This window comes from Miniopterus natalensis, chromosome 3 (genome assembly GCF_054644295.1).
Source record: "Miniopterus natalensis isolate mMinNat1 chromosome 3, mMinNat1.hap1, whole genome shotgun sequence".
In the NCBI taxonomy this organism is placed as follows: Eukaryota; Metazoa; Chordata; class Mammalia; order Chiroptera; family Miniopteridae; genus Miniopterus; species Miniopterus natalensis.
Window position 1 is genome coordinate 93,681,789 of NC_142083.1, and position 22,020 is coordinate 93,703,808.

Consider the following 22,020-nt stretch of genomic DNA (forward strand, 5'->3'; position numbering starts at 1 on the left):
AGGTGAGCCCAGGGCGCAGCCGGACTGACGGAGCCCCTGTGCCGCCCCCAGTTCCGCCACAAAGTCCGCTTTGAAGGGATGGAGCCGCTGCCCTCCCGCTCATCCAGGGGCTCCAAATCATCCCCAGACGTGCCCCCGCCTACCGGGGACTCCGATGCCTCCCGTCTCTCCACCTCTTCTAGCCAGTTGGATGGGCTGAGTGTGGGCCTGGGAAGGCCAGGGCCACGGGTGGACCCCGAGCCTTCCCGCCTCCAAGCTGTGTTCGAGGCCCTCCTTGCCCAGTTTGACCGGCTCAACCAGGCCACGGAGGATGTCTACCAGCTGGAGCAAAGGCTGCAGAGCCTGCATGGCCGAAGAATCAGCCAGCCCCCAGCCTCGCCTCCCCCTGGCCCCTCCACAGGCCTGCAGTCAGCCTTGCCCAGCCGCCTTGCCCGAGCCAGTCGAGGCATTGGCCTGGCTACAGGCCCCAGCAGGGCTTCCCTGCGGGCCAAGAACAAGGTCCACCCCAGCAGCACTTAGCCCCAAGGGACCTGAGCTCATGCCCTCTCCTTGGGGTGGGCCTGTGGCTTCACTCCGGCCCCTTGGGTCAGAGAAACAATGCTCAGTATTACCTTCTGCCACCCTCAAGGTTTAGGGCCAGGCAGAACAGCTGCATTTAGCTCCCCCAGAGAGTGGGCAGCACTTGTCTCTCTGTGGGCTTCAGCACTTTAAAGAGGCCAAGTGGCCAGCCAGGACCCAGGGTCCCCTCCCCAGCTCCCTGTGGGAGGACACAGCAGTATTGGACTGAGTGCCCAGCCTCTGAGACACTAATTTATTTCCCGAGTCCTCAGGTACAGCGGGCTGTGCCCGGCCCCACCTCCTGGGCAGACATTTCCCCCTTGCTAAGGATCCAGGCTGCGGGGAGGGAACCTGCACCCCTTATCCTCCCCCTAAATTATTACCTCTCCTATCCCCTGCTGAGTGCACTCACTTCCAGCTGCCGTCTGTATGTATTGTCAGTAATTTATACGGGGTTAAAAATGTATATATTTTTGTACGTCGCTGTTTTTCACTAGGGCCAAGGGACCTGGTGGCTGCAATGGCCTGGTGCCCACTGTTACCTGCATTGAGGGGGAGGTGGGACTGCAAAGCTGGCCGCCTTCCTTAGATGCCTGCCTGCATGGCCAGGCCCAAGGAAGCAATAGCTGCAACTTGTTTCTGAGTCTGGCCTTGGGCAGGTGCTGGGACAGGACATTTGTTTGAGGGCACAGCTACTCCCTAGGCAGTTCTTAACCATGGCCTTGTTCTCTTGTCCTGCCCTGCCCAAGGCTAGGCAGTGAGAGGCAGGGCCCAGGCCTGCTGGTGTCAGGTCTGAATAAGGAACAGCACCAGTGTGTGGGAAAGAGCCCTCCCTGGGGCTGGCTCCCAGGGCTGGGGAAGGTGAGTGTGTGAACACTTGTGTGAGGCCTTGATGACAGCTCGACAGGCCCCCTTAACTCTGTGGGCATGGCCAAAGCTTCAGCCTTGATCCTGCCCCTCCCCCAAACAGACAAAGTCAAATAAATGAGTTGGCTGACTGCTACCTGTGTCTATGTCTAAGCATTGAAGGCCAGTGGGCATAGCAGCAGACCTAGGCTTCATGACCATTTATTCATTTGCACAAATAAATACTGCCCAGTGTTTTGTATGGGGCAGGGAGGGTCTAGCAGGGCAGCTGCAAGGAGCCCTGGGCACTTTCTCACTATCTTAGCTCCAACAGGACCAGGCACTGCTCTAGTTTCAGCCTCACACAAACTCTGTGAAGTCATCCACAGAGGAAATGAGGCGCTTCCGCTGGCCTGTCTCATAGGTGGGCACGGGCTCAGCCGGGGCCTGCGCTGGAGCTTTGGCATGGCCCGAGGGGTGCATCTGCATCAGGGGCAGGCTGGGGTTCGAGTAGTGGGCTTCCTCACGGATCTGAGGAGAGAGGAAGCCTTGGCAGCAAGCCCAGAAGGGCAGCACACATGTTCTCTCCCAGGTAGATACTGGCACCCACCCTGGCTAGCCACCATAGTCTTTGGGGGAGCCTCTGCACCCAGGGGCCCATCCTCCCTACCCGGTGGCGGAGCCGCTTGATGTGGCGGAGCCTGGCGATCCACTTGGAGGGATAGATGTCAGTGGGGTTGGAGCGGCTGTGGTGCACCTGTGAAGCCATCTGGGGAAGGGTGGGCAGAATGTGAGTCCTCTATGGGTGGCACCTATGGCCTGTCCCACCTGCCCAGGATGCTGCCTCTGCTCACATTTGCATGCAGGGCCATCTGGCGGGCCACGAAGGGCAGGTTGCGGTCAGACACAATCTTGGCCACGCTGGTGTCCACAAGGCCCTCCATGTCTGGGGAAACACAGGGTTCACGTGGGGCTCAGGAACCCAAGGGCCTCCCCACCAAGCCCCAGGCCTCACCTTTCCTGCACTGCAGCGACACTAGGTTGCACTCGTAGTCCAGGGGGGTGATAATCACATGGACAAAGTTGAACTGGCCCTGCCCAAACAAAAGAAGGGTTACCCCAACACCAAAGGCCACTTGCTGCCACTTCCTTACAAGGGCAGCAGCTCATCGGTGTTAGACACTCGCTCATGCCACAAGCATGCATGTTACCTACTGTTTTTGCACACTTCCTCCTATTCAGCCTGGGGGCTGCCATCATATCTCAACTGCCTTATACTCTAAAACCCAACCTCTCCACACCTGGATCGCAGCATATGAATTTGAGATCATGACTATGAACTTAAACTTTGGCAAACAGTCACAGAGCCACCCCCAACATACATACAACACACTGCTGGCAGCACCTGCTGCTACCCAGCTGACAACTGCCTCATTGTCAACTGAAAGCAGCATGTGTAGCTCTGCAGACTCCCAGCCCCTGGCTCAGATGCCCTCCACATGCTGACAGTTCCCAAGAGCCTCTCCAGCCCGCATGTCCAAGTACCTGTACACCCACCAGAAACAGTACACCTGAGCGCGTCCTCTCGGAGCAGCTTCACCACCCATCCCTCGGGCCCCTCCCTGGTTTCCCAGCTTTGCAGCAAAGGAGAACAAGCTGGCCTCCCTGGCCTCTACCGGGTTTCAGCCTGGGCGGGCCTGTGTTCAGTAACCTCCAAAGCTTCCCATTGCATTTAGAATAAATCTGAACCCCTCTGAGTGCCAGCACCTCAGACACCTGGGCTGCGCTGGGCTCCCCACCCTGCTTGGCCTTGCAGCCGTCTTCCATATCCCCACTCTGACAAGCTGCCCAGACTGAGCCCACCTCCCCTCTGGACCTAGACCCCAAGCATGTGAAAAGGGAAGGGAATACAAGGGCCTATCCCCACCCCCCACCACTCTGCAATGACAATGAAGAGGTACCAAGGGAAAGGGCTCACGCCATTATGAGCACATTAAGCACCTACTACATGCCGCACACTCTGCTAAGCACATGTGCACATTCAGTTATTCTTCACAAAACCACAGCAGCGTGCCACAGACTCCATAAAAAACTGACAGGGCTTATAGCATCCTCATTACAGAGAACACAGGCGCAGAAGGGGGACCTGCCCACCCCAGCTGGCAGTGGGGGGCACTACAGCAGTTCAATGCTCCTGCTTGTCACCACACTGACCCCAATGGCACTCACTGCCTCCGTTCAACATGTACTAGTAGACGTGGCCTCCAGCCAGGGTGCCCAGATTCATGCCCACCCACCCTGAAGGTCCCTTGCTCACTTTGATGGTACCCAGCTTGAAGTCCTCGCCAGAGTCATTGTAGACAATGGACACAAAGTCATTGCCCAGGTGGCGCTTCTTGTCACAGCGGTGCTTGTCTACGTCCTTGGTGGGCATCAGAGTGGCAATGTGGAAGACAGCTGTGAGGTAGAATGGGGCCAAGCTAAAAGGGCCCGGCACCATCCAGGCAGGGTGCTGCCAAGGGGGCGGCAGGGCCTCTGTGCCTCTTGCCAGGAGCAGAGGCTCTGGGCACCTGCAGGAGCCATGTCCTGGTGCTTGGCAAGCAGCACTTGACTCCTTTCCCTGAAGGCAGAGCTTCTGGAAGCTCTACTGCCAGCCCAATTGCTGCCTCAGTGCTCAGGGTGGTTCCCTTGGGCCCTTGGACATCTCCACTGCTCCCGAGGACAGGCCAATAGGAATAGGAATGAGGTTGGGGAGGACGCTTGCCACAGGAAGGCTTTCAAACCTTGCATGATGTCATCATGCCAGCAGTAGGTGAATTGGCCGTCCTCGCCACACACGTCCAGGCCACCCAGGTACACCTTGTCCGGCTGGCAGTCCTTGAGCTCGATGAGCTTGCCCAGGCCTGTCAGGAACTCCGTGTACCTGTAGGAGCCATGCTCATTGGACAGGATGGCGAGTTCACTGTTGCTCTGTAGGGAAAAAGAAACATGGTGGCACCTCTCCCAAGGCACCTCCTATCCACACTCTGCCCCTCCCTGGGCCCCTCTCAAGGGCCCCAAGGACTTGCTGCTGGGGAATGGGGTGGTTGGTGGTGGGGTGACTGCTGTGACTTGGCAAAGTGCCCCACTTCTGTCGTCAACCCGGCCGGACTCAGTGTAAGGTAACTTCATTCCAATAGTTGCCCAGGTGACATCCTTGACTTCTCCCTTCTCTTATAATTAGTCTACCAACAAATTTGGTTACTTCAATCTTCAAAATACACCCAGAACCCTAGCATTCCTCAGGATCCCATTGATCTACTCCTCAGACCTGTCCTTCTCTCACCTGGACTGTCACCACCCTACTTCTCCACACGGCAGCCAGAGGGTGCTTGAGACTTCCTTTGAGTCATAGCAAACCCTTGACTCAAAACCATCCAAGGCCCTCCTCTCACTTCACTGGGAACAGAAATGCAGCCTTACCGGCCCATAAAGATGTTGCTGATTGGCCCCTCCTCATTACTTCCCCACCTCCATCTCCACCTCCACCTCCACCCCCTGCCCAATGCTCTCAGTGCCAGCCCTCAATTACATAAGGTGTGCCCTTCCCCAGGGACACTGCATGGGCCGTTCCTATACAGGACGCTCCTATACACACCTGTATGTGTGCTACCTCCCTCACATCTCTGTTCGGCGTCACCTCTCTTGACGAGAACAGCACCCTGCTCACACCCAGGCTCCTGGGACCTGCCACCTTCCCCTCCATAGTCCTTAGCACTCTGGTGTACCACGTCTTTACACACTGACTGACCTGTCATTCTCACTCCTGTGTCCTGGCACCAGAATAGTACTTGGAGCTCAATAACCACTTGATGCTCTAGCAACTTATGCAGTAACAGCTCTGTGGAGAAGATCCATCCTCCCACCCCCGCCACAAACAGGAAGGCCAGCCCCTGCCATCCCAGCAGCCTCACCTGGCCTTCTCCCACGTACAGGACGGCAATCTTATGCGTGTCGTATGATGGAATCTGGTCAAGGAGCTGCACTGACCGCTCGAAAGACTGTAGCCACAGAACCCTGCCTGAGTTGAGGGCAATGGCTGCCACCAGCCCTGCCTGGCCAGCCTCAGCCAGATGCCTGCTCAGAGGAGGGCTCTCCCCATCCAGGTAGATTACCATAGGCTGCCACAAGGAGCTGAGGCTATGGCCCTCTGCAAGCCCGGGCTATGGCCACCACTACCCAGAGCTGGGAATCCCGCTGCACCCTGCCCCCAGGCTCCAAGGGACCCCTGAAGGGGGAAAAAGGCATGCCCACCTCATTGGGCAAAAGGATTGGCTTGTTGGACTCGTCACCAAAGAAAGGCGAATGGTAGAGCTGTAGGAATACAAAGCTGCAGAGGGAGAGATGATGAGGGCTGAGCTTGGCAATGTAGGTCCCAGATCGAGGTCATAGCCAATGCGATCACAGGACACACAGAGAGCTGCAAGTCCTGAACCCCATTGCCAAAGGACTGCCCTCTCTCGTGGCTCTAAACAGCCCCAGAACAGAGGATATGCAGACCTATACCCCAGACTTTTCTGCCCAGGGCAACTTAGATGCCACGTTACCATGGGGAATGTCCAGGAGCTCCAGCCCAGAGGGTGAGGCTCACCTGGGGTTGATACCTGGCACCTTCTCGGCATTGGAGGCTCCAGCTCTGCTTTTGAAGGAGTCCCTCTCCACCCTCTTGCCCCTGCGCGACGGGGCCGAATCAGAGATGGTGTAGCCTCGGGGCCGCAGGCCACTGGGGGAGCGGGGACAACTGGAAGGCATGGGACCCTCCGCCTGGGTGGGGCCCCGGCTCACTTCGCCTGGGGCTGACCAGGCAGTGCCTTCCCCATCTAGGATCCCCGACTGTGACCGCGCCTTAGCCTCAGGGCTCAGCCGGCCAACATCAGCCTTGTTCCCAGGATCCCCAAGGATGTCCTGCAGGGTCTGCAGTTCAGGTGAGGAGCTGGACTTGCTCAGGGGTTGTGAGGGCTGGAAAGAGAGGTCCACAGAGGGCCGGGCTGCCTCGGAGGAGACAGCCCGCTCGATGGGGATCCCCCCAGCAGACGGCTCCTCTGCACGGAACGACTTCTCCTCCTGGCTAGAGGTTGAAGATGACTGGAAAGAATGTATCCCAAGAGAATCTTGGTCACCACTGAGCCCACCGGGGGTTTATCTGGAGGCAATGAGGCCCTACATGTCCTCTAGCGCAGGGCCACAGAGCCACCCAGCACCAAGCTGATGGTCTCCAACTCCTCTACCCCCCCAAGGGCAGCACCTGCCTGTGCCACAAACTGAACAGAGGAGCCAAGAGCCCCACAAACTAAAGAATGCCACCAGTGAGAAGCTACCCCTACATGGAGCTCTCAGAAATGCATCTGAGCCCGGCCGGGTGTGGCTCAGCGGTTGAGCGTCGACCTGGGATCCAGGTGATCCGGGTTCGATTCCCATTCGGGGCACATGCCCAGGTTGTAGGCTCGATCAATGACTCTCTCATCATTGATGTTTCTATCTCTCTCTCCCTCTCCTTTCCTCTCTCTGAAATCAATAAAGATATATTTAAAAAAAAAAAAAAAGAAAAGAAATGCATCTGAGCAGAAGGGACTGGGAGAACAGCCAGCCATTTCTCAGATGAGAAAGGGGGGTAAAAGACTCGGCCAAGTTCAAAACCACAAAGCCTGGAATGCAGGGTCCTTGCCACACACCCACCTGAGACCCTACCCCTTTGCCTCAGCCCATGCCTCAGGCTCCTCCCTCCTCCCACACACACTGGCTCAGGCTGAGGTCTAAAAGCAAGCCTGGCACTGAAGGCCCAAATGGAGAGTACCCACAGGGCGCCTCAGGCCAGTGGCTCTGCTGTCCAGCCGTACTCACCCTGCTGTAAGCTTCAGTGTGCCGACAGCGCCCGTCTGTACCTAGTGTTGCCTCAAAGTCCTCCAACTCTGGGGGCTCCCCCAACAAATCAGCCTCGCTTGGACTTCCCTCCTCCAGAACAACAGCAGAGTCTGGGAGGACACACACAGGGTTGCTGGGTGCTGGCCTGGCCCAGGGAGCTCACGTAGTCTCAAAGGTACCAGGATTTCCCCCATGACAGGGCACAGCTGTGCCCAGCAGAACCTGACCCAAGGCCCTCCTTGTCTATGGCTCTAAGCTACCCCCACCCACCAAGCCAGCTGGAGTAGGTGTGAGCCCTGACACAGGGTGACTCCTACACAGGCTCCCGGGGGTCATGATGAGGGGTAATCTGGCTCCTCTAACCCCCACCCGCCCAGCCAGGTATCCACAGAACTGCCTCTGCTCCTCCAGCAAGGAAGGTAGGCTAGGGCAGATGGACCCTGAGAGGAAGGAACACCACCTGAGATGAGGCCTCAGCTCAGAGGAGTGGCTGGATCAGCCCGAGGAACTGGGGAAAGAGGCCCGAGCTCCTCCCTGCCTGGACAGGAGGAAAGAGGGACATGGGAGAAGTCCCTGTGCAGACACAAATTGGGGAGCCTGTTCTGGGAAGCAGAAGCTTGCCTTCCAAGTTCAAGCTAAACGCAAAGCCAGGTGTGCTTAGAAGGCATGATGCCCCAAAGCATAATTTCCTGTGCCAGTGTCAGGGCCGGGGACAGGGCGGGAAGCCACCAAGGGTCAATGCAGCTCAAGGCCACCCGCAAACAGCCCTGCACACATGCAGTCCATTAGCTACACACAGCCCTTTCCTAACTGGCTCCTGCCCACACATGGGGATCCAGGCAGACCAGAGTGCTGCCTAGGTCAAACCCTCCCTGCCAGGGCCTGGGGACAACAGGCCAGAGGCCAGTTTGCAGGGCCTCAGCCAGCCCATGACTAAAGGCAGACATAGCCCTTTGAGTTCACAAAGCCAACTGAACCATCAGAAGCCAGAGCAAGGTAAACTCGGCTGAGCCCCAGGGCCAGGCTTGCCCCCAAAAAGCTGTTCCCTGCCAGCATCTGTGGCTCAGCTGCCCAATGTCACCTCGTGAGGCCTGAAGAAGGGGCTGGGAGGGCCCGTCCAGCCTGGGAATAAAGCTCCGCCACAAAGGCATGAGGCAGAGGGTTCCTGCTAGCAAAGCAAAGATATTCTGCACAGGTGTCTTCATGCGAGTCAGGGGCCTGCTCCTGGAGGGTAATGAGAGGCTGATGGGATCATGGAAGGATGAGCAGATGAGGGACAGTGAAAACAGCACCTATGTGGCAGAGCTAGGCTCTGCAGCAAACACTGCTTTCTTAAGGAGATGCATGAATACCTGCCCAGGAAATGCTCCTGTGCAGCTTTCCTTGGCAACTAGACTGGTACAGGGAGGAGAAAGAGGCCACTGCAAGGGAAGTCAGCAGAGGAGAGACTATGCACAGGTTGAGCAGAAAGGACAGGCAACACTAGACCTGCACAGACCCAGAGCTTGGAGAGAGAGAGAGGAGGGCCAGCGGCATCTGGGCAGGCAGGCTGGCAGGGTGCACATGGGTTCTCAGGTCTCCAAGCTGCTCGAGTGGACTTTGGGGACGGGACTACATCCCCCCCTCCTCAGGAACAGAGCTCAGCCTCTAAGCCCTACCTATGGCCAGAGGGTGGCCTAGAAGGACGGCCCCAGTCCAGATGAGCAGGGGCATTACAGCTTGCAGGCAGGCTCCGGCTGAGTGCTTGGTGCATCCCAACCCACACCCCAGCAAAAATAGCCCTACACACTGGGCACCCCAAGGAAGGTGCAGGGCAAAGGCTTCTCACAGTCCTGCCCACACCCATCCTGTGAGTAGGACCAGCTGAAGGGACATCAAGCCTGCATCTCTACCAGTACCCAGTCTCCAAAAAGAGAGTCCTTTCTGCGGGAGTAGGCCCTGCTCCCAAACATCAGGGTCAGGAGCACAGGCATCCTCCCACAGCCCAACATCCTTGCAATGCCTGAGGCTGGCAGTACCAAGGAAGATTTGGGGACCCCATTCGGCATGTCCCCACAGTGTGGTGGACTACACCATCAGATGGTGTGTACCAGGTGGTAGGTAGGCCAGTGCTCACCTGTGTTAGATCGTGGAGGTGGCGGAGGCTTGGCTGAGCTGGCGGTTGGCACTGACAGTGACTTGTACAGGGCTGTGTCACGGCGCTCCTTGAAGCGTTCGGCAGCCATGAGGGCATTGGACAGCTCTTGCAGTGGCATGTTGTTGATGTCCGAGGAAAAGGGGCTGAGTGGGTTCTCAAGGCTCATCAGCCAGCTGGTGTTTCCTGGGGAGAGCAGGCAGCACCCCTCAGGCTGTAGGCCCATGCATCCAACCAGTCACCTCCCCACTCCCGGCCCTCCCTGGGCAGCCCCTGGTGCACTGTTCTCAAGGGCATGCACCCAGGGCCTTCAGGGCTCTTCAGGCTCAAAGCAGAGAGTAGACAACAAGGGGAAGGACCAGGCCCTATACAAAGCACTCCCCTGACTTTGCCCTGATGCTCTCGCCCCCAAAATCCCCAGGCCCCAAGATCAGGGCAACACCACCCTCCCTAGTGGTGAGCAATCCTCTGCCCCAGGTCAGCTCCTGCACCCTGGCCAGGCTCAGGAGGCATTTCAAAGCAGCCTCAGTGGGCTCCTCCCCAGTGGGCTGGGCAGCACCCTGCTTCAGATGCTTCTGGGCTCTGTAGTCCTCCCCACAAGACCCAAGGCCCACAGTTTGAGTCGACCTCCCTTACTGAGCATCCTCACATCCCAAGTGTCTCACCTGAGCCCAACCCATGTCCTCCTGCCCCACCTGGCCCTTCTCACCTGGTCTCCTGCCTCCCGACTGCCCACTCCCCAACCGGAACCAGGGGGACTGGACTAAGAAAGACACGAGTGAGGAGCCTTTCCCAGCCCCCATCTCCAGGGCCTTGTGGCCCAGCACTTGAGGCCTCCACAGGGCCCAGCACCCCATCCTTCTCACCACTTGATCACCATTTGGCCCATACCACAACCGAGGTGTCTCCTGAACCCTGGGCCTTGGCTCATAAGTCCTTCCTTAGCCTGAAATCCTTGTTATGGGCTGATTGTCTCCCCCAAAATCATGTTGAAGTCTTAACCCCCAGGATCTCAGAATGTGACTACTTAGAGATGAGGTCTTTAAATAGGTGATTAAAGTAAAATGAGTTCATATGGGTGGGCCCTATCAAATCTGACTGGTGTCCTCATATGGACAGACACACATAGAGGGACACGGATGTGGGAACATGGGGAGATGACCATCTACAAGCCAAGGCCTCAGGAGGAAGCAGCCCTGCTGACATCTTGATCTCAGACTTCCAGACTCCAGGACTGGGAGGAAATACACTTCTGGTATATTAAACCACCCAGTCTACGGTGCTTTGTTATGGTATCTGAGCAGACTGTCATGTTCCCACTTAGCTACCCGCATCTCCCCCACCCTTCGCCTCTGGAGACTTAACTCAAAAGTCACCTCCCAAATGCCCCTGTGGCCCAGCCTGCCTGCTGCTTGCTCCTGTGTATCTCTCTTATGGTTAACTGTCCCACACTATGTGGTAACAGAGACCAAGGCTGGCTGAACACAGGGGCACCCCCTTAGTACCTGTGGGCCTCCGGACCAGGATCTCTGCCCAGCCCTGGGTCAGCAGGGGTACATAGGCTGCCAGGTTCGTCTTCTCCTTCTGCACTGGGAGTTGGGTGCTAGCTGAGGCCTTCTCAGGCTTGCTGACTGGTGTAACCTGTGAGCCTGGGAAAGTGGGGCCACCTGGGAAGTGGGAGGCTGGAGTGTCCAGGGCACCAATGCGAAGGCCGTGGCCCCCTGAGGGGGATGAGAGCAGAAGGGCTGGTGACCACCTCCTGCCCAGTGCAAAGCCACCAACACAGACCTGACTGTTCCACCCAAGGCCCATCTGGTCAAAAAGCCCCAGGTCAGTGCCCAGCATAGCTCAGCCCTCATGGGCATGACTCTTTTATCTGCTTCAGTAGACCCAGAACCACAGGAAGGGGCACCAGCACTTGCCCCACAATCGGACCATGGCTTATTCCAGCTACATCTGAGCAAAGCTCCAGGGGTGAGCTAAGCTGAGGGCCAGGGCTGCTAAGGGCTCATAGGAAACAAAGGCCATGAGAACAGACCCTCGGCAGCAAAGGGGTCTTGTGCTACAGCTGTGTATAAGGTACACTCCCTCCCCCACCCATGATGAGTGCTCACAGAGACAAAGCCCCACTTATTCAGGAAGTGGGCCAGGCCTGAAGCCAATCACCCTGTCCCCTGGTTGCCAGGGACCTTCTGGAGCTCAGGGATCTAGAGACACATCCGTGAGGGAGTAGGGTGGAGGCTCACCAGACATGGAGCGAACCCGGTCCCGGGCCCCGAGGCACACCTGCTGTCCAGTCTGGGACTCCAGCTTGGCTGGCGCCTCCTTTGTCTGTCTCATGTGCATGCTGAGGTCAGAGCTGGAGACAGAAGGGCCTATGTAGACCATGACCAGGGTGCCACTCAGGCCAGCATAGCACTATCCCATGCAAGCCTGGACTCAGAACAGCCAAGGTCAAGGCTGAGCAGGTAGGGGGAGGAAGGTACAGTCACCTCAACTCTGGGCTGCCCTCCAGTTCTCCTGAGTCCAGGCCCAGCAGCGACCGGGTTCCAGTCCCCACACTCGTTGTCACAGTGATAAGCTTGTTCCCAACCAGCCAGGTTTTGGTCCTACCACCGGCCAGAAGAAACTCTCCCACGGGGGACCTGAAAGCACAGGAGTATAGGCCCTGCTACTGGATACCTCACTTGGTGGAAGCTCTGGATAGGCATCTTCACTTCCAAAGATCCACCAAACAAAGGAGGGGGAGCCTCAGACATGCAGAGCTGCCCTGCCTGGGCCAACCCAAAGGAGTCCCACAGGTTACACCTGCTGCCACTGCTTTGACCAAGTACAGTCACAGAAGAAAAGCTGGCCCTATGCCCACCCTGCCCTGGAGCCTGGCCCACACCTCTTAGGAACTGCTGTGAAGTTGGAGAACACGTATCTGGCCATCATATCCAAACATGTTTCTGTGAGCTCCAAGTGGAGATTTTTCAAGTTGTCATCAGCCTGGGCCATCGAGTTCTCATCTGCAGACCCCAAGCTGGCGCTGGTAAGGGATGTCTGAATCCTGCTGGAGGGAGGGACCATGGCAAGGTCAAGGCACCAGGCAGGCCAAATTATCTACCACCGGGGACCAGAGATGGAGGCATGCATGAGCTAAGAGGGCCAAGCTCAGAAAGACCCCGCCAGTGCACGTGGCCACTTGAGCCACAGCTTGGACACATCACCCTAGAGAGGAAGCGCAAGAGCTCATGGGAGAGACCCAGGCCCACTCCTGGGAGCAGAGGCTTAGGAGGCAGGAGAGATAGGATGTCCCCTCACCAAAGCACAGGAGAGTTAGGCGACGGCTTCATGGTAGAACAGTTTAGTCATGCAGAGACAGCGAGACCATGGGACGCACACACAAAGATTGCATTCTGCCCACAGGGCCATCTCCCATTGAGAACAGGGAGGGTCTGGGCTTCGTGTGTGGCTCTTCACCCTCACACTCAGGTCACCCTGTGCTCCACATGCACCCCAGTGACCAGAAGGAGGGGCTTATGTAGGCTTAATTCTGATATAAGTTTCACAGCACCTTTGTCATGTTTTGCTCATGAAAGAGAATTTGCTGGAAAAAAGCTAAGAGGGAGCCTCACTGACCACCGCCCCTCCCCCAGCCAAATCCCAGTTGGTGGAGGCCAGCCTGAGGCTGGAGCCCAAATCAGGCACCAGCGAGGAAGTAGGTCTCTGAGCAGGATACTGAGGTCTGAAGGGGCTTCCAAGTGAGGAGACAGGTATCCACCTATGCAGTGCAGCCTGCCCTGATCAGCACAAAGCAGTGATCCCCCAAGAGCCAACACTTGCACCCCAACACAGCAGGGAGGAGTGATCAAGACCTCACCCCTCAAAAGTTCCAGCCTCCCCTGCCCCTCCCAGGTTGGCCCTCACCCCTACTGCCCTACAAAAATGCTCCATTCCCTTTCAGCTACCACAGAAAGTAGACCTTTTCTAGAAGAAAGCTCAGGAAGACTAGAGAGGATATGAAAAACCAAATCCTGGAGAATGTATTCCCGCCTGACCTGCAAGGGCACTGCTTTAATTTGCAAAGGCCCCTGACCACTGGGGACAGGCCTGAAGGAGGCTGCCACTGGACACTTCCTCAGAGCAGCCACCCTGCTACCGGCTCCCAGGCCGGCCTGAGGATGCCGTGTAGCCAGCCCATGCTCATTTGAGGCTTGGGGACAGAATGCAACCTTCCCACCCCTCGCTGCCAGGCTCCCTGGACCAAGGGCTGGGCTCAGCAGGGCAGATCCCTGTGGCCGAGGGCTACCACTAGGGCTCTCCTCCTGTTCCAGCCAGGGAGGGCATGGGCAGGCAACGAAGTCATGCAAGCAGCCCCATGCACCGCCACCCGGGTGCTCCCGCCTGGCAGCGCCACTTCACGGGCCAAGCTCCAGGGTCTGAGCCCCCCACCCAACAAAGCCCACTACCTGCGGACCACATGTTCAGACACACTGATGCTGCGGCACCGGAAGGCATCGGCTGCAGAGCTCTCCTTGAATTCTTTGACGGGTGGAGAGTTATTCAAGCCTTGTTTGGGGGGTCTGGCTATCCTCAAACTACCAGGTGAGGAAGGAAGGCCCAAGCCCCAGGGAGCCCAGCTCCCGGGAGGGGAGAGCAAGCCATTGGAGGGATGAGGAGGAAAGGCCACAGGGTCAGCATGGAGAGCCCGTGGGTGAGATGAACAAAAAACCATGCCAGAAGCCAGTTAGCAGGGGGAAGAAACAGAAAACAAAAACGCATGAAAATACATCTTGTAAACATGACAGAAAAAGATTTCACGCATGATACCAAAACAAAGAGCACTAGTGCAAACTAAACACGTGTGGACCTCAGGGCACGGCAGATTCCAGGCTGTGCTGACCAGGTGTCTTGGGCACCCTGAGGAAGGCCAGCGCTGCCCAGCCCAGCTCGGGGACCAGGAAGAGCTGAGGCCCTGAAGGTAACTGTTCACAGAGGCCAGTTCTTAACCAGTGGCCCCCAGCCACCAGAGGCTTGAGAGAACAGCTGGCAACTTTTGGTGGCACTGACCTGGTCATTCTGGAACATGCCGTATTCCCACTTAGGGAGAACCAAAAAAGCTTAGGCAGGAAGGTGGGGGACAAGAAGGGGGTAGCCGTTCAAATGAAATGCAAACAAGAACACAAGGCTAGCATAGCTCTGTGTCAGATTTAGCAGAAGCGGCTGCAATGGTTGAGAAGACCGTGTCCCCTAAGTAGCCAGGGGCTGGGAAGTGAGCTCTGGAGAAGGGACACCCTGGCCCAAGGCTAGGCTGACCACAGGGCCCTGTGTCCCCAGGGGAGGGTGTTGGGGCCCTGGGGATCCTCCCCATCCAGGCCAGGTATTTGGCTTCCGAGGAGTCAGAGCTGCCCTAATGCAACCTTGGGCTCGTTCAGTAGAGTCAGACCCAAACAAAGACGCCCTACAGCTGACACCCCAATCCCTAACTCAGCACGTCTTGCACTGGCCACCCAGGCAGGCTTGGACTGTCCACGACCCAGCACGCAGTCTCCATGATGCCACAGACCACAGCAGCAGGCTTAGTGAGAGCTCTGGGCTCTCCAACTGAATGTGGAGCACTAGTGGCCTTCACGGGACCTGCCCAGCCTCACAACCCCAGGGCACCTTGTGCCCAGCACCACCTGCACAGGGGCATACCCTCAGCCACACGACCCATTTCCATTCACTGGCCTGGGGGCAGCCGGGCAGCCCCAGGCTCTGCATGCACCATGCTGGTCACAGCTCACAGCTTACAGACCTGACCTACCCCACCCGGACACCAGACATGCCCATGACAGGCCCCACACCTCTTGGGCCTCTCGTTGAGACTGGTGCTCCGTGCTCTGAAGCTGTCCTTCTCAGGGGTATCATCAAAAGACAGGAGGACGTTGGATCGCAGGCCCTGGCAGAGTGGAGCAGACCTGAGCTGGAAGTTGGGGGAACTGGCCCTCCAGGCACCCACACACTTCCCTGTGCACCTCAGCCCCTTCCAGGTATGCTGCCAGCCTGGGACAAGCTGCAGATCTCGGAGAGAGGTGGCAGCTCCTGCCCCCATGCCCACAAGGAGTGTCCCAGAGGGCCAAGCTCAGCAGAGCAAGCTCCTGGGCATTGTAAGCATAGTACCAAAAGACACCCGACCCCTCTCTCCACCTATCACTCTGTTCCAGCCATGGACGGCCAATGGCAAAGCTGGTCACAGCCCTAACACTGGCTTACCTTAGTGATAAAAGGAACAAAATCTTTCCGGAAGGGCAGACGGCACCTAATGAACCACATAGCTATGACATGATGGGCCAGGCACACAATGTACTGATTGAACCTGTGAGAAGAAAAGGGAAGTGCAGGAGCTCCATCCTGGCACCTGAGGGAAATGCTCCAGGAGCTGGTAACACAGACCAATTCTAGGGCACAGAGGTCAGCGTGGCGTTCTGCTCCAAGAGGCCTGGCCTCCAGCAAAGAGGCCTCTGGGCTGGCCTCCCAGGGCATACACACCAGCACTTACTTGGAAGGGTTGGTATATGGCAGGGAGATGGCAAACACGCTTGCATACTGCTCTGCTGCAAAGTTCCTATAGAGATGAGGCAGCCTGGCCAGAGCTGTGAAACAAGGAGATAGCCAGTAAGAGAGCCCAGGTTAGTCGGGCAAAGACAGGCCGAAGGCTGCAGCAGAGGCTGATGTTACCAGGGTCCTGTGTCGTTTCTGAAAGCCAATGCTGCCACTCTGACCCAAGAGGGTTGCAAAGGAATAAAGGTGATAGCCCACCAAACATCAAATTCCACTCACCCTTGGCCCTGGCCCTCTATTCCAAGGGCTGGCAAACTATGGTCCCTAGGCCAAATCTGGCCAGTGGCCTGCATTTGTATGGCCCATGAGCTAAGAATAATTTTTACATTTTTAAAGGGTTGTAAACAAAATGAATGTACAAGAGAGGCCGTAGGCGGCCCTTTGCAGAAGTTCTGGCCCTGCTTGGCTCCTGTTGTCCACACACCTGAGGGCCTGTTGAGGGCCAAACACACACTAAGATACTGGGAATGAAGGGGTGAGTGAGGCACCTTCTGCTCCTGGAATTCACAGTCTCAGAGGTGAGTCCACAAAGGCCCTCCAAGCTGTGGTGTGTGCTTTGAGGGGGACAAAGAGGAGGCAGTGAGAGTGAGGCTGATTGCAGGGACTGATGTCAAGTAACAGAAGGCTTCTGTGCAATTTAAACTGACACTGAGGGGAAGGAAAGAGGCAGCCACTTAAAGGCCAGAGAGGAGGAAGGCATTCAAGGCACAGGGGCAGGAAGTGCAAAGGCCCTGAGGCAGCAGAGGGTGGCATGTCCCAGGTTCCCAGGAGGGTATGAGATGAGGTCAGAGAAGTCAGCACACGTTATTTCAGGCAGGGCAGAGACAGCCCCAAACTCAAGAGTTCACCCCACACTCACATACACATGCATGTGTACACACATTTACACACATGGAAGTACAGACACTTACTCGACAGGAACTCAAGAAGTGGAATGGCCATACTGGCCGTGGCCGAGATGTGTGTGAGCTTCACAACCAGGATGGGCAGAGCTTTGATCATGATGTCAGGCATCTCCACACTGCAGATGGCCAGGGCCACCACACACTGGCTGGCACAGCGGTAGATGAGGCCTTGCTCCAGGCAGTACACCATCTCCCGCTATGGGATGGCACAGAAGTCTCAGACCCAGCCCTGTATAGACCAGCCCTCTGTCCCCTGCCTGACAGATGTTCTGGTGAACCAGGGCACTGTCTACTCCCACCCCACTCCAGAATGTTCTACACAGAAGGAAGACAAGGCTTATAAAGGTTAAGTGCCTTGTCCCAGGTCTCTGAGCATCTTAGTGGCAGGGCCACCAGCAGGTGACCCCACCCAAGCTGACTAGATATTGGGGCTCCTTCCGTCAGGTGCTTCCTGACACCTTCCCACCAGCCAACACCCTGGAGCCAGGACATGCTGGGCCCATCATCCTCTTGGTTCTGGGACCCCTAAATGATTGGCTTTAACTAAGCAAGGGAAGGTTCTGCCTGACACACAAGGCCACTAGGCCCACCACACCCTGGTCAATGTCCTCCATGAAGACAGTATGGCTGTGCCCATAGGAGACTAGTGCCAAGTGCAGGCAAGGGCCACGGCCTCAGGGCAAACCACGATTTTGATTTCCTGTAGTTGCTCCACCCCTCAGAAATGTTTTGGGCCTCAAGGGTTCCCAGGGAACCTTCAGCCCAGCATGGCCAGCTGTCCCTTTGGGGATACGGGGAGGGAGTGGGATGGGAAGTTAAGTGTGAATTCCCAACAGTGCTATGATCAGGAGCACAGTCTCAGGGCTCAGAAAGCCCAGAATCTGAGTGTAGGCCCCTCTCCTTGCTGGCCGTGACCTTGAACATGCTACCTCTCTAAAGCAAAGTTCTGACAAAGAAAGGTATCAATTTTTTAAAAATTTTTTTAAATCCTCACTCAAGGATATGTGTTCATTTATTTTAGAGAAAGGGGGGGAGAAACATCGGTTGCCTCCTGTACATGCCCTGAACAACTGGGGATCGAACCCACAACCTGGGTATGTGCCTGACAGGGAATCAAACCCTCGGCCTTTCAGTGTATGGGACGATGCTCCAACCAACTGGCTACACTGGCCAGGGCAGGTGTCAGGAATTTAAATGAGATGGTAAATGTTAAGGGCTCAGCGTGGGCCTCACTCACAGCAGCAGAGAACAAAGGAAACAAGCATTCTATCCATGCTTGCTGCACCTGATGACAGGTGTGCAGGCAGGTGGAAGTCAGGGGGCCCTTGGCCCAGCCACACTTCGTCTCAAAACAGGGGCTTGGCCACCTGTCCTAAAGCTGTAGCAAAAACAAGCCAGGCAATATTCTCAAAAAGACACTTCTGTCACCCTAGCTGGTTTGGCTCAGTGGTTAGAGCATTGGCCCGCAGACAGAAGGGTCCTGGGTTCAGTTCTGGCCGAGGGCACCGTACCTCAGCTGTGGGCTTGATTCCTGGCCCTGGTAGGGGCATGTACAGGGGGCGGCCAGTTGGCGTGTCCCTCTCACATCGATGTCCCCCCCCCCTTCCTTTCCACTCTCTCTGAAAAGCAATGGGAAAAATAACTTCTGGTGAGGATTAGAGCGGGGGGGAAAAAAAAGACACACACACGTGTGTGTGTGTGTGTGTGTGTGTGTTAGGTGCGGGGGGGGGCAATCAAGCACTGCATTCAGCCCACACACCCCAGAGGAGTGCTCAGGAATGCCAATGGATTCAGATGGCTGCAGTTCCAGGCTAAGCCAGGTGGCAGGGGTCCAATGGGCACATGGGGAAGCAAAGCCAGGCCCCTCGTTCTGGCCTAGCAGCCACAATAGTTTAAAAGGAAAATGCTGAGCCCATTTGGCTAAAGCAAACATCCGGGCACCACAAAGTTTGACTGTCACTCTCCCATCTGGTACCTGTCTGGCTTTGTCCAGGTAGTTGTGGTAAGAGATCAATGCTGTCAGCACGGGAACCACGGCCAGATGTAGGTCAGTTCTGGAGAACCCTTCTGGGGTGCCTCGAAGCCGCTCAAGGGTCTTGGGACCTGAAAGCTAACAACCAAGAGCCACACATGTGAAACTGCCTGGTGGCTAGGTCAACTGTTGGGTGGCCACAGCGGGGGCAAGAAGGTCCCTGTGAACATAGGTCCAGCAGGAGGAGGGGTCAAGAGCCCAGGGGCCTTCCTACTTCCTTTTCTGGCCACAGGTTTGCATTTCCAAAGTAGAAGAGCACCCATCCTGATGCTAGGGAGAGACAGGAAATGTGACTGATGTGCCTGTCACATGAGTACCAGTGAAGAACAGACATCATACTCAGTATCTTGAGTTCTAGCTCTACACTGGGGACTCTGATTTTCTGCTCTGTAAGCTGGGAAAGCAAGGATAGGTCCTGGAGGCATGATCTGCACTCTAGACAGAGATCACATCTCGGAAGGAAATGCTGTCTACGTTTCACCACGCTTCCCAGGACCCTGAAGCCTGGAGAGGGAGGAACTATGCTGCAGCACGGCCACCAGTGAATGACACTGGAAGCAGCAAGTTACCATGGAGCACAGAGCAGAAGATAGCTGGTCAACGCTGCACGGAGAGGTAAAAATGAGGACCTTGTAACGCAGCGACTCAGGCAGCTTGCTGAGCACAAGCTTCAGCACCTTCCAGTCGGTCTCCTGAAAGAAGAGGGGCCAGTCAGAGGGAGCTCTGCAGCCTGGAGAAGGGAGATGGAGTTTCCAAGTTTGAAGCTCTGCTTCGACCAGAACAGCTGGTGGCGGGGAGGGGCTGTGGAACCCTCCTCTTCTGTTTTCCATACTCCTGGGCTAGGTAGAGCTGGGCAGGGTGAAAGCTGCCCTTCTCTTTGCCGGGCTAAGTGGAAGGCCCAGCACAGAGCCAATACAGCCTCTCTCTTTTCAGCTGGATCTGGAACTTCCATACATCTGGCTCCATCGCCCCCATTCATCCAATGGGGATCCCGGGACTGCCGGCCTACTGCACTGAACCTAAGGCACCCTCACTGATGACCACTCAGAGCACGATGAGGTGCAGCAGGAAAAAGCCATTATACCAGCTCAAAGGGAGCAGCAGTAAGCATCCCTCTACAACCCATGAGCCCAAGTAACTTGTGCAGGACCAAAGTCAACCCAGGGCCACAACAATGGGAGGACACATTTGTGGCACCACCAGACCAAGTTGGTGTGTGTCCCCCCCCCCACACCTCCATTAGCAGTGACCGCTGCCCATGAGCTACACCAACAGCCACAAGTCCTGAAAGCTTTTCTCAGGCTTCATGTGATATGGAGGCCTTAAGACTCAGGAAATCTCTGATGGTCCCCTTTAGTGCCAATGTCAGGTGCCCCAGGCAACATGGCCCTGCCCTCTGCTGTGGCCCTCTGGAGCTCCCCTAGCCACAGGCTGTCCCGTCCCACCCAGCCACGGCTCACTGCTGACTGCTTCTCCTTTCTTGCTGGCCCATCAGGAAACAGGCCTAAGCTCTTCTGCCTCCCCAGCTCCACCCAGCTACATCTCCACTAACAAAACTGCACCTACCCTACTTCCAAGCTTTGCTTACTCCTGCCACTGGAACCTTCCCCGCCTTTCAAGACTGACCTTACTTGTCCCTCCAGGTGCCCCAACCAGATGTGACTGCACCCCCTTGCAGTCCCACAGAGCCCATCTGTGCTTCCTTCTGAGGCCAGCTCTGCTCCATGATTCCATTTATCTGTCTATACACCTTAGTCTTGCACCAAAACCATCTCCTGGAGCAGAAATGTCTCCTTAGCTCCACATCCAACTCCATGTGATGCTCTACACACAGCAGATGCTCAATACAAAGTTATAGAACTGCTGATGAACCTTAGGGTAGACACCTGAAAACTAGCAACTAACTTCCCAAGGTCACTAATACAGGGAAAGGAACTGTATGTACCCTCTGGGCAGCACCAGTCATTGCTCAGTCTGCCATTAGGGAGCTCAAGGGACCAGCCATCTCACCTGCTTTAAACACTGCAGGAGGACACGGAAGACCAGGGAGTAGGGCAGAGAGCCAAGCCGTACAGTGGGGCCTGCAGATGCTGGGCCAGACAGCCCAGTGGGAGGTGATAGGGGGCCACTGGCCTTCTTCTCAGAACCTCTCTCTGTCTCCCTGTAGAAGCAAATGGGAAAAGCACTGAGGCTGAAGTCCTCAATCCATAGGGTAAGAAGACCCACTGTGTCCCTCAGACACACAACAATCCTTGGGGTGAAGAGCAGCTAGCTCCACCCACCTGCCCCATAGCCCTAATGCCATGAAACTGGGGGAAATAGGGCTGACAGTGGTAGTAGGGAAAGATGTCAGCCCACACATACATGTAGTCACAGAGGCAGTAGGGGCTAAACCGCACAACACCATCCTTGCTGGGCAGGCCAAGGCGATGCAGTGAGTCGGCCCGCAGCAGCAGCAGGAAGTCGAAGGCCTGCAGGGAACAGAAAGCACCATACACAGAGCAGGACCAAAACAGACCCACACCCCCAGACACACAGTCCTCTCAGGAAAGGTGTGTTCCACTAACAGCAAACACACCCCAACTTCTCCATGCAGAGTGCGCCAGGTGGTGAGGTGTAGCACTCATGGCCTTCTCCCTCAGAGCCCAAAGGCTCTGTGAGAGTCCCAAAGCAGCTGGCAATGCTGTGGCATCTCACATCATGGGTAGCTGGTCCCACCCGCAAGACGAAGAAAATGGATGCCTTGTATGCTGGCTAGGGAGCACTGCATAGCCAGGCCCCAAGTGCTGGAGAGCAGACATCCACTCAGGACAATGTCACTTCCTCCAAAGAATGGTCACTTAACTGGGCTCCCTAAATGGGCTCCCACTGGGGAGATGCTCTGGGAAGGGCCAGGGCTTGTCCCAGTGACCTCGGCTCAGCCTGGTGCAGCACCCACAGTGGAAGTTCAAGGCAGTTAGTCCTGCCCAGCCCCGCCCTACCCCACACAGCCCACACCCTTTGCTGTAGGTTGCTGACAGGCACTGAAACACCAGGAGTGGAACACATGCTACCCT

General features: G+C 56.5%; 2 protein-coding genes across 7 annotated transcripts in view; one reads left to right on the forward strand and one right to left on the reverse strand.

Annotated features, from left to right (window-relative positions):
* PKD1 (polycystin 1, transient receptor potential channel interacting) overlaps window positions 1-1,561 on the forward strand; it is a 46,799-nt gene extending 45,238 nt beyond the window's left edge. Inside the window, exon 46 of the mRNA XM_087815711.1 lies at window positions 52-1,561. Coding sequence (XP_087671837.1) covers window positions 52-519 — 468 coding nt within the window. The 3' untranslated portion in view covers window positions 520-1,561. The remainder of the gene's footprint in view (window positions 1-51) is intronic.
* Window positions 918-22,020, reverse strand: part of TSC2 (TSC complex subunit 2) — a 36,996-nt gene continuing 15,893 nt past the window's right edge. The window contains exons 18-41 of one of the 6 annotated variants that reach the window (XM_087815714.1): window positions 21,329-21,435; window positions 20,975-21,125; window positions 19,534-19,656; window positions 18,908-19,042; window positions 16,939-17,128; window positions 15,966-16,059; window positions 15,680-15,782; window positions 15,271-15,365; window positions 13,894-14,022; window positions 12,330-12,491; window positions 11,932-12,084; window positions 11,686-11,798; window positions 10,945-11,160; window positions 9,422-9,625; window positions 7,285-7,415; window positions 6,035-6,528; window positions 5,698-5,773; window positions 5,358-5,444; window positions 4,188-4,374; window positions 3,722-3,861; window positions 2,420-2,498; window positions 2,259-2,350; window positions 2,075-2,173; window positions 918-1,935 (exon numbers count right to left, since the gene is read on the reverse strand). In XM_087815714.1, coding sequence (XP_087671840.1) covers window positions 1,765-1,935; window positions 2,075-2,173; window positions 2,259-2,350; window positions 2,420-2,498; window positions 3,722-3,861; window positions 4,188-4,374; window positions 5,358-5,444; window positions 5,698-5,773; window positions 6,035-6,528; window positions 7,285-7,415; window positions 9,422-9,625; window positions 10,945-11,160; window positions 11,686-11,798; window positions 11,932-12,084; window positions 12,330-12,491; window positions 13,894-14,022; window positions 15,271-15,365; window positions 15,680-15,782; window positions 15,966-16,059; window positions 16,939-17,128; window positions 18,908-19,042; window positions 19,534-19,656; window positions 20,975-21,125; window positions 21,329-21,435 — 3,531 coding nt within the window. In that variant the 3' untranslated portion in view covers window positions 918-1,764. Of the gene's footprint in view, window positions 1,936-2,074; window positions 2,174-2,258; window positions 2,351-2,419; window positions 2,499-3,721; window positions 3,862-4,187; window positions 4,375-5,357; window positions 5,465-5,697; window positions 5,774-6,034; window positions 6,529-7,284; window positions 7,416-9,421; window positions 9,626-10,944; window positions 11,161-11,685; window positions 11,799-11,931; window positions 12,085-12,329; window positions 12,495-13,893; window positions 14,023-15,270; window positions 15,366-15,679; window positions 15,783-15,965; window positions 16,060-16,938; window positions 17,129-18,907; window positions 19,043-19,533; window positions 19,657-20,974; window positions 21,126-21,328; window positions 21,436-22,020 lie in introns of those variants that run through there. The other 5 variants (XM_087815715.1, XM_087815713.1, XM_087815717.1 and 2 more) reach the window with 5 other exon arrangements.